At 39.6% G+C, this 12,294-nt stretch overlaps 1 protein-coding gene across 1 annotated transcript; it reads left to right on the top strand.

The window, feature by feature from the left end:
• Positions 1-402: 402 nt before the first annotated feature.
• Positions 403-7,307, top strand: LOC309490041 (uncharacterized protein). The gene is made up of 5 exons (XM_082158980.1): positions 403-455; positions 873-961; positions 2,554-2,640; positions 4,117-4,298; positions 4,402-7,307. The coding sequence occupies exons 2-5, from the start codon at positions 883-885 to the stop codon at positions 5,272-5,274; spliced, it is 1,221 nt and encodes a 406-aa protein (XP_082015106.1). The 5' UTR covers positions 403-455; positions 873-882; the 3' UTR covers positions 5,275-7,307.
• Positions 7,308-12,294: the final 4,987 nt, after the last annotated feature.

Raw genomic sequence — 12,294 nt, 5'->3', positions numbered from 1 at the left:
TTATATTATTTGAGAGGCTTAAATTTGTACTAGATGTACTAATAAGAATTCACACAGTCACGCTGCATGACTTAAACAAACTAGTGAAGGTGGGAAAAAAGGTTTATATATATATATATATATATATATATATATATAAATAACTATTTTTATATTATAAAATATTATAAAAATAACATTCTTGGACTACTAGAAACAGTGTACCTTAAAATATACCATAGTAGTAAAAAAAAAAAAAAAGTAAATCAGCAAGTAAACTGAATATATACTATATATAAATAATTTTAAGCTAAACTGAATTTAAATTAAAATCTCTTCAAGCTTGTCTGCCCATTACCTACTTTGGCCAATCACATATCAACTACATTTCCCATGATGCGTAGCATGTCGCTTCCGTGACGTCACTGCCCACGCGAGCTTCATTCAGCTGAGCGCTGCAAAGATGAATGGCTGGGGTTTGTTTAAAACAATCTTATGTTTAATATATTTTCTGGTTTCAAACGTTATACATGTCTTGTATGTCTGTCTTATGTTTGTTACTGTCTGCTGTTTTGAGTCGATAGCATGCTCGGATACAGCACATCCATCCGGATGAAGCTGTACACACAACTGATGAGACATAAACGCTCATTTAACGCAGTGATGATTTTACCCGAGCCATTCACCGTGCGTTTATATAATAATGCCTGTGTTCGGCAGCCTTTGATCGTGAAACCACAGCATATATTTCTGTAACAGACTGTCCTGGAATGCTTGAGTGCGGGGGTGTCTGTCTGTCCCCTTCACTGCAGGCGCACATCTGACCAGCATATGCATGTCTCACACTGCAAATATCACTTATGATATAACGTGATTGCTCATGTTGTTTACAGGGGGTGGAAGATGGAAACGTTGGAAAAATGGAGCAGAGACATCATGGCACCTCATCAGCTGGATAAGAAAAATCATTCCAAACAAAATGGTGAGATTTGCTTCAAACCTACCTTTTTGAATTTGAGATCAATTGCTTTCCTAATTTTTTTGTACTTTTAATAAATATGGTAACATTTATTTTAAAATCCACATGTTTACATAGAATAATATATATATATATATATATATATATATATATATATATATATATATATATATATATATATATATATATATATATATATTGCTTCTATGTAAATATGTGGATTTTAGCATAAATGCAACTATTACAAGGTTTTAGGCATTACAGGAGCAATCATATATATATATATATATATATATATATATATATATATATATATATATATATATATAAAATGAACGTGTATATTATAAAAATAACATTCTTGGACTACTAGAAACAGAGTACCTTAAAATATACCATAGTAGTAAAAAAAAAAAAGTAAATCAACATGGAATTACAGTTCATCTTTACACTGTGTTCCAAATTATTATGCAAAGTGACATATTAGTAGGATTTCAGTATAACAAACATTCAGATTTTAGTTTTTCAAAGAAAGTGTTTGCTTGTTTTATTTCTCCATATCTTTTTAGATAACTGGTATCAAGAGAGGAGTGTTAAATAGTTCAGTCTTAGCTATTGTATTGTTTTGATGATATCTTTTTTTTCCCACTGTAAATTATTGATAATTCCTTTTACTTCTAAAAATGTTCACAGTGCAAAGACACTGATGTGATATCAAAAACGTTTTGTCTTTGCATTTTTTGTACATAATTTTGTTATTACTGTGTCTGAATAAATACTTGCGCTTTTGTTAAACTATGATTTTAACTGTTTGGGCCTACACATTAAGGAAATGTGAGTGAATACATCTCAGTGTTTGGTTCGGTCTTTGACATTGCTTTTTACTTATTGCTTTACTTTACTTTTACTTGTCCTGTTAAATCTACTATATTTTTTTTACTGCATATGGTAAGGTAACTTAAAATGAACAGGTTTTACTGTGGCATCTTACATTTATTTTCTATTAAAACACTTTTTACTGTGTAAGTGTGTATCTTTATCTTTCGACATCTAAGATGTTATGATAAGGGTTTCTCATGTCCATGAAAAACCTGAAATAACAGGGAATGGAAGAGGCCTGGATTTTATAATATGTAATTAATAACTTTATAATTAATACAAAAGTTATGAAAATTTCAGATTTAAGTATTTCATTAACTAGTACTGTCTACAATATTCAGGGAAGATATTCTTTGGTCAGAAGGTGTGGGAAACCAGTACAGCATATTTCCATGTTAATTTTATATTTTAAGACTCTGAATTATGTTTCAAGGTTTTCATTTTTGTAATTTTTTGTTGGTGATTTGTTGGCCGATTCCACTTTTTAAAAATAAATAAGTACGTATGTCTTTTGTTTATGCCACAGCCGTGAACCATGATTTGTTATTTTCTAGAGAACATTTGATTAGATGAAAGTTTTTATACACCCTTTATACAACATGGACTAAAACCACACAACTCCAAATTTGATTTCATAGGATCTTTGCTTTTCTTCACCCTACTGGTGATTTGTTTCTGGTTCAGACAACCTTAGTATTTTATTCTGTTTTATCCAGGCATGATTGCAAAAAATCTACTGAACTCTCTCAAGATTCGCAATCGTTTGCAGCTCCAGCCCATTTCTCGTTCAGCATGTGCCACTGGTAAGTACAACAGTTTGTGTTCATGTGTTTGGATTTTTCAGGACATCATTTCTGTATTGTGCTGCTGACATTCATATACTGGATGTCACTGTCTATCAAATATTTATTTCGGTTAAATATCTTATTGGTATGTTCTCCATAGGTGTTCTGTCCATATGGCAATAAAATCTTAACAAACATGATTTAGTATAATGAGAGTAAACTGAAATAAATTTTCTTGCAAATAAATAAAAGAAATCTCACGAAATAACAAGAAATTTCATATTGAGAATCTGGGGCACAAATTGTATATGCTTGTAAATGCCTGATTTCTTTAAAACAAGAACCCATTGCATGGAACTGTTTAATTTTTTTAATTGGCAATTGTTCATGAGTCTGAATGTCGTTCAGCACTGTTGACAGTGGTTGTTTTGCTAATGTGCAGATACTTAAAATTTAGTCGCATCTGGCTAAATTTTAAAAGCTAAACTGCTTTTTAGCATTGTGTCGTGTAAACAAACATACACAGTCAATTGGCGGAACAATGACACGATGGAATGGCTGTCTGAAGTGAGATATGTGGGAGTATTAATGCCTGAGTCGTGTTGTCCTGGATCAAACTCTCAGCTCCATTTAATTAGTGTCCTCATTGAATCACACGCTCACTGACAGACAGGTGCCTTTATAGGGAGAAACTTAAAGGGTTAGTTCACATGAAAATGAAAATTCTGTCATTTACTCACCCTTGTGTTTTTCCAAAACCGGAAGACTTTCGTTCATCTTTGGAACACAAATGGATTGGTGATCTCCATTGACAGCTACACAACTACCACGTTGATGCTTCAAAAAGTTCATAAAGAGATCATAAAACTAATAAATATGAATTGAGTGGTTTAGTCAATTTTCTGAAGATACACGATCGCTTTATATGATGAATAGATTGATTCTAGGCTTTTAATAACATATAAACATTGATCAGCGAACATGAACATTAGCTCAACTGAACCTGCTTGACGGGCGAGAACTAACCTCTTGAACAAAGCTCAAACGCGCTGCGTAACACGAGAATGAACCTCATTGGAAAATTGTACTAAACTGCTCAATTTATATGGATTAGTTTTATGACCTTTTAATGAACTTTTTGAAGCTTTAAAGTGTTAGTTGTGTAGCTGTCAATGGAGGGACAGAAATCGCTCAGATTTCATTAAAAATATCTTCAATTGTGTTCCGGAGATGAACGAAAGTCTTACGGGTTTGGAACCACATGAGAGTGAGTAAATGATGACAGAATTTTCATTTTTGGGTGAACTATCCCTTTAGCAGTTTCTCAACAGCTTGTTGTGCACTTTAGGGCACAGTTGAAGTGGGACTCTGCCATTACATTAGTGGCTGGTTTCACAGACAAAGCTTAAACCTGCACATTCATTCTTTTGTTAAAGAATTAAAAAAAAAATCTCAGTTGCTGTTCATTGATCTCAATTACTCTGTGTATCGAAGGCTCCTGTCCAGACCTGATGAATAGGAACGAGCAGCCCGACTCCCGGCCGCTAGCCATGGCCTTGACGCCCCAGCTACCGCCCAGGACCCATCGGCCCCTGTGTCTCTCAGTGTCCTCCGACAGCAATGGACGCTTTAAAGCTCTGGAGACCCAGGAATGGAAGAACAACCTCAAAGCTCAGGTAGGTGGAAGTACTTTCAAGTCAGCTGCTCGCAACTCGTTGCAAAGGAGGATGTTCAGTTTGAACCCCTTTCTTAATGGTGTGACTTTTTTTTTTTGGTCAGATGGAGCAGGCCCATAGTGCCGGAGCAGCCAGCAGCACAGGCTCCCTGGAAAGAGCGTCTCTCTTTTGCGCTTCTGGCTCCACCACCACCTCCAGCTCTGGCCTCTCCAGTCCGGTGGAGCACCTCACCAAGAGCAAGTCCTCTAGTCGCTTTTCACTCTTCTCCCCTCCTTGGAACAGCAGCTCTGAGTCTGACTCTAACCCCCCTTCCCGCTCCGGATCCAAGAAAATGCGCAACTACAGTCGCAGAGCAGTTCCCGGCAGTGCCAAGACGGGCCCAGAGACTCCAGAACCCAAGCAGATTGTCTCTGAACACTTCCAGTACTCAGATCCGGTTATATCCAAGGTTACAGACTACATTTACGTGGGCAACCTGAACGCGGCTTATAGCGGACGTACGTTGTGCCGAAATAACATCGATAGCATCATCGACATGAGCAGCCTGCCTGGGGAGACTTGTTTGAGAGTCATTCCTTGCACTTGTTCAAGGGGTGTCAAGCATAGTTGGTCTCGGCTCAAAGTGGACATGAGCGACCTTCCGGACACCGTCCAAGAAGGCCTCGCCCTCAAGCACCGCTGCTTCGAGGACATCAATGAGTGCATTGATGCCTCCACGGAGAAGAGGAAGCGAGTGTTGGTGCATTGTCGTGATGGTTTTTCCCTCGCCCCCACTTGCATTATTCAGTACCTCATGGTCAAACAAAATATGAGGCTTATTGCCGCCTATGAGCTTCTCAGAGCCAAACACCCCATCAACATTCGCGAGTCCCATCAGAACGTTCTGGTAAGTCTCGAAAGAGCACTGCGACCGGGCGGGAACACGGACCCAGAGTGCTTTAAACAGGCCATCTCCCGCAAAGTGGCTTGGACCTGATAGAGAACCTTGGGGAACCTCAGTTTTATTTGAACTTTTTGTAGTTTGTGCTTTTACTTTGTACATTATTTCCTCTGTTAACAGTGAAAGGCAGCTTTTTGGTGTGTTAACTGAGCTGGATGTCATGGTGTGAGTGCTAATTGTGAAAATTACTTAAGTTGTTCAGTGGCCATTTTAGAGAAAATTTGAGTCATTCGTTTTACAAACACGCTTTGTGCAGCTGCTAAACAATGGGATTTGTTTGGGAATATATCTCTTATTTATTCTTCACATGGGTACATAGCCATGCTGTGCAGGTTTATGCTGAGGAAGACATTTAGTGGGAACTCAGGAGATGAAACGATGTCATATATGACTGCAAACGCCACTACTGAGGCTGAAACGTCAAACTGGAGTACTATCAACTAAACATCTCTAACACTTTCTTAACAGATTGAGGACTAAACATGATTAGTCATCATATCTGGCAGTAAAAAGCACAACCTTTGTTAGCCTCCTTATTCATTTGAAAATTGGTTGATATTTCTCTGCGTTTATCCAGGGTTGAAAGATACACAGTAAGAGTAGTCCTCTATGAGGAGTCATTTCATTTACTAAGCTTCTTTTATTAAATGTGTAATTTTCAACATGTTTGATCAATACTAATTTCAGTGCTTGGAAAAAAATGTGAATTTTGCGATATGTAATTGAATCTGGCCCACTTTGTTCCTTTTATGGAGTGTTGGTATTTGAAAAGTGAATTGAAGTGAGTTGTGGAGCAATGCTCAGTTGCAAAGGCTTGATATTGCACTAACCATAAGGAAATGCACAAGTTTGCTGACACATGGCTTAGTTTGATTTAATGTTACGCAGTGAATATAAATCAACATATTTTTATGATAATGTTTATGCTTATCTATAATGATTGTTGTTCATGGTTTCTATTGAATTTTTATTTTGCCATTTAGAAAAATGCAACAACCCTAGCACATGTATGTCACAGAGACATCTTGGAAACGATTTCATTTACAGAATATGATTATTTTATGTTCCCTGATATAAATTAAACCCAATTTAAATTGAAAGTGAACATTCCAATGCAACTAATCTTGAGATCTCTATTTCTAATCATTGAATCTAACTATGCTCGCAGTGCAACACAAGGTGCTCACCGTGTCGACAGTTTTGTTGATTAGAATGGAAGCAATCTAGGTTTTCGCTTTGTGTGGCCGCTTGCTTCCAATGCAGACTGGAAAGTTTTTGCAACATTTATGGTTTCAAATGTAAGTGAATCTGTTGGGTATAAAAAATTAAAAAAAGAAGTTTTTGTGATATCTGTACACATGTGTGTAATGTGTCTTGATGACATACGTCTGCTTCCTGGGAAAACAGCTCTCAAATATATGACATGGCTTATGCTTGTCAGCAGTGATTATTATATTTTGATATTTAGTGCGCAATTTGGTGAAGAAAGACCCTCCTGAGTTTTGGTGCCTTTTGTTTGAACTTGTCCCAGTGTGATTATTGTGACATTCACACGCACACACTGTATGCACTCATCAGGCATAGACAAATATGTTGTCTTTATGCTTTGAAATGTTCAGGAAATGCTCCATGTCGGTGTAATTTTGTGATGTATGGCAGAGATCAGTTCCATCTGAATAAGCTGTTGTAAAGTTTTTCATAGCAGTGCTCACAGTGAATAGTGTCTGTACTTCAATCAGTGTGGTGGTGACGTCAATCAGTGTGTTCATTACCTTCTTCTACGGGCCAGCAATTAGCTTCTAACATTAGCAAAGCTGTATTTAGATTCAAATGGAACTGTTGCTTTATTCTTATTCATTAGCCTATTTAAATATTTTTTTTCTTTTGGATGGCTGATCTCACCCTGTATAAAGGTCTAACAATATGAATTCTCAGGTTAACTTTATTGGCCTAGAAGACATTCTCAATGCGTTAGAAACCAGAATAATGTGAGGCAATGTATTTTCTGTATCACGTTTTTGAAGAAAATGCATTTGTACTTGTTGATATTAAAGAGAATCTAATGCACTGACTTTCTTGTCATATGTGATTTGTTCGAGTAGGATACAAGTCATGTGAATCCTGGGATTGTTTTTATTTATTTTTTTTCAAAGTGTTGCTAATGTTATACAACATACAAGCTATGGAATTGTAAGCTGAAGACCTAATACACACAATATGTAACTTTAACTTTTTACAGAAGGCTGTCATTAAAACTTGGAAACCTTTTAACATACCTTTAACATTTATTTTTAATACTTTGCAAATGTCTTTATAATTTACCTTTGTTGTAGACCCAGACATTAGAGCTCCAATTATGAAAATGTATCAATATATTAAACATGTATTACAAAAATATATTACATTATTAAAACTATATTTGAACAAAGCGTGATATAATCATAAACCATTTCAATATGTATTACGTGGAAATGATTTTAGGTAAAAGAAATTGACTTTTTTCACTTATATATTACATGTATACCAAATCCCATATATCCTTTCCCACCACAAATCTCAACATCACCAAATATACCAAACACCACCACACATCACAACAACCCATATCGGTACATGGTCCATTTTCCAGCAGAGTTGATCTCCACCCTTGATCAAACTTACCCGCCCATAGCTTTCTAGTAATCCTGAAGCGCTTCATTAGCTTATTCAGGTGTGTTTGATTAGGGTTGAATCTTGAAAAAATCTGCAGAACGTCAAGGACCAGAGTTGAGAACCCCTGCCCCACAATATCCCAACAGCACCATATACACCCAGTCATCTCATTATACAATTCCTCCACATATATCAAATGTCGCCACGTACAGTATACCGAATAAACCAACATATTTCCGATACCACTCATGCCCAATAACACCATACCAAAGTTAATTTAAAGGTGCTCTAAGCAATGTCACACGTTTTTTAGGCCAATTATTATTTTGTGTCACATACAGCAAACATCTCACTATCCGCTAGCTGCCTGTCCCCTGAACACACTGTAAAAAAACGTGGTCTCTGCAGACACCCCAGGCTCCACAAACGGCAACAAAAACAGACTGGGCTAACCCGCAATAGAAACATAACAAACTGTTCCAGCCAATAACCGACAAGAAGGATTTGGGGGTGGGGTTTGGGGGGTTAGTGCAATGAGGAGGAAGGAGGGTCTGGCTAGCCAGATGAGATCAAAATAAAACTTTTGGGAAAAACACCAGAGGTGAATTTGGCATAGACCGAAACATTGCCATGTAGAAAAGTACCTCATCCCCACTGTGAAGTATGGTTTTGGATCTTTAACACTGTGAGGCTAATTTTCTTCCGAAGTCCCTGGACAACTATGATATACAGTATCATAAACTACATCAAGTAACAGCAGATATTAAATCAACACCAGATTATGGACTTCCTGTCAGGAAACTTAAACTGGGCTGTGGTTGGATTTTCCAGCATGACAATGATCCAAAGCAAAACAACAGAATAGTTCACTGACCACAGAAAGAAGGATTTGCCATGGACACAGCAGTCCCCTGAACCAAACCCCATAAAAAAAATAATAATAAAAAAAATAATAATAATAAAAAAAAACCTTGGGATGAGCTGAAGAAAACAGTCCACAAGCATGGACCTCTAAATCCAAAGAATCTGGAGATATTCTGTATGGAGGAATGGTTTCAGATCTTGCCATAAGTTCATCAACCTTATTACACATTATCGGAGAGGATCCAGAGCTGTTATCTTGGCAAAGGGATGTTGCACAAATATGAAGGGGTGTCAATAATTGTGGAATACACAGAACAATATTGTCATGTCAGAAAAAAATATTATTTTATCATTTTAATATAATTTTTTTATTATTTAATAATTATTTCAACTATTTGACTTTAATTAAAGTTTAGATTTTTGTGAATATTTTAAATGACTGGCTAAGAGGTGAAATTGAAAACGTCTCAGGTTACGACTGTAACCTATGTTCCCTGAGAACAGGGAACGATATACCAACGCCACCATGCTAAGGGGAGTGCATGCCCTCAGGTCACACTGGGCTGTCAGTGACAGCATTCCCTACTGTCATAGCCCAAGCTAAAGGATACCACAGCAAAACCTCCACAGATTTAAAGGAAGGTCTACCTGGGCCAGCTCAAAGGCCTAGGACCACAATTCAAAAACTAGAAAGGGTCCCCTTCTAGGGAATGTGGCTAGGGGACCCGAGGGAACCCCAGCCAGTCACTATTCAGGGGAACGTGCCACCTGAAATGCCACCAGGCAGGCCTGACCTGGTGTCACTACATAAGACACTAAGTCTGGCCACTTCCTGTCTGTCTGAAGACAGAGCCTCTGGACACTTGCCTTTAGGTAAGGCATCCAACCCAAGAGACTGCAAAGCAGGCAGTGAACCACTCGGCCCGGATCTCAGAGACGGGATATCCTGGAGAGTATGACTCAGCATAGTGCTTTACAACCCTTGCCAGCGAGGGGAGTTTCTCTACTCGATCCACGGATCTACCCAGTGTTTGTATTTCAAAACACTGAGGAGGTCTTTGAGGACCTAGGACTGAAATGCGGGATATCCCGGAGAGTATAACTCAGCATAGTGCTTTACAACCCTTGCCAGCGAGGGGAGTTTCTCTACTCGATCCACGGATCTACCCAGTGTTTGTGTTTCAAACCACTGAGGAGGCCTGTGAGGGCCTAAGGAAGTTCATGAGAGTTCACTTACAGAGAGGCCTGGAGAGGCCTACTACCTGTTACCAGAAGACCACCTTAAGTGGAAACTCAAAATATGTTGGAACTAAACTCCAGGGAGGCCTGGAGAGGCCTACAACCTGAAAACCATGCTGAGTGAAAACACATACAGTATGAGTTAGCTCACCTTCAGGAAGGCCTGGTGAGGCCTCTGACCTGATAACCACAACATGTGGGTTAGCTATATTCAGGAAGGCCTGGTGAGGCCTATAACCTGATAACCACTGTATGTGGGTGCTTATACTCAGGAGAGCCTATTGAGGCCTCTGACCCTTTCGGGGGGGGGGGGGGGACCAAAAACGACCCCCATGCCAGGGAGGCTATCACACTTAATGCTGAAGCCAACAACCTGTTTAGTACCTAAGGGAAGCGGCAGCCTCCACAGGACGACTAGAGAGCAGAGGAAGCCTGCACATTTACACCAACATGGTCTCCAGAACTTATTCTCAAAGTGAAAAGTTCATAATACAGAGCTCAGACAGAGAAAGGCTAAAAACAACTCTCCAATATTGAGAGGGCCCTTATTCTAAACTACTGCCTGCAATACCGTTTGCATGAAAGCCTCAGCAGGATGACTCTCGAAAGAGAGGAGGCCTGACATGCTAGAATATAACTACTGCACTCTTTTAGGGAGTGAAGCCGAACTGTATATATGGAGGCCTCAGCAGGATGACTCTCAAAGGAGAGGAAGCCTAACACATTTCTAGCAACCATAATCAAAGCTCAGGAAGCGAAGGGCTTGAAACACCTCCTCAGAGAGGGAGGGCCCACTTCTCAGACTTCAACTCAAATGCTGCTTGCATGGAGGCCTCAACGGGATGACTCTCAAAGAGAGGAAGCCTGACACATGCTAGAGTATAAACCAAAAACAGCCAACCGTATATATGGAGGCCTCAACAGGATGACTCTCGAAAGAGAGGAGGCCTGGCACATATATCTAACCATAAACAGCCTAACTATGTATATGGTGGCCTCAGCAGGAAGACTCTCAGTGGAGAGAAGGCCTGACACATATCTAACCATAGACAGCTTAACTATGTATATGGTAGCCTCAGCAGGAAGACTCTCAATGGAGAGGAGGCCTAACACAATCTAACCATAGACAGCTTAACTATGAATATGGTGACCTCAGCAGGAAGACTCTCAGTGGAGAGGAGGCCTGACACATATCTAACCACAGACAGCTTAACTATGAATATGGTAGCCTCAGCAGGAAGACTCTCAATGGAGAGGAGGCCTGACACATATCTAACCATAGACATACTCAATTATGTATATGGAGGCCTCAGCAGGAAGACTCTCAAAGGAGAGGAAGCCTAACACAATCTAATCATAGACAGCTTAGCTATGAATATGGTAGCCTCAGCAGGAAGCTTAACTATGAATATGGTGGCCTCAGCAGGAAGACTCTCAGTGGAGAGGAGGCCTGACACATATCTAACCATAGACAGCTTAACTATGTATATGGTGGCCTCAGCAGGAAGACTCTCAGTGGAGAGGAGGCCTGACACATATCTAACCATAGACAGCTTAACTATGTATATGGTGGCCTCAGCAGGAAGACTCTCAATGGAGAGGAGGCCTGACACATATCTAACCATAGACAGCCTAACTATGTATATGGTGGCCTCAGCAGGAAGACTCTCAGTGGAGAGGAGGCCTGACACATATCTGACCATAGACAGCTTAGCTATGTATATGGTGGCCTCAGCAGGAAGACTCTCAATGGAGAGGAGGCCTAACACATATCTAACCATAGACAGCTTAACTATGAATATGGAGGCCTCAGCAGGAAGACTCTCAGTGGAGAGGAGGCCTGACACACATCCTTATGATGGCCACTGTATATATGGAGGCCTCAACAGAATGACTCTCGAAGGAGAGGAGGCCTAACACATATAGCTAGGCCACTTCTAAAACTCCGTCTACAAAGCTGTTGGCATGGAGGCCTCAACAGGATGACTCTTGACTAAGAGGAGGCCTAACACATATGACTGTATATATATGGAGGTCTCAGCAGGATGACTCTCAATGGAGAGGAAACCAACACACATACCTATGATAACTAGCTTATTTACTACCAGAGCTCAGGGAGCGAAGGGCCTAAAGCACCTTCCCCAGAGAGGGAGGGGCCACCTCTCAGCTCCACCTGCAAAGCTGGTTGCATGGGGCCTTAATAGGATGACTCTCAAGGGAGAAGCGGCCTACCACATGCTACAGACTTAACTATGTATACGGAGGCTTCAACAGGATGACTCTCTAAGGAGAGGAGGCCTG

Source organism: Leuciscus leuciscus (genome assembly GCF_965113295.1).
Source record: "Leuciscus leuciscus genome assembly, chromosome: 25".
Taxonomy (NCBI): domain Eukaryota; kingdom Metazoa; phylum Chordata; class Actinopteri; order Cypriniformes; family Leuciscidae; genus Leuciscus; species Leuciscus leuciscus.
Note: the sequence above shows the minus strand (reverse complement) of the source record. Positions and strands in the feature narration are given on the sequence as shown.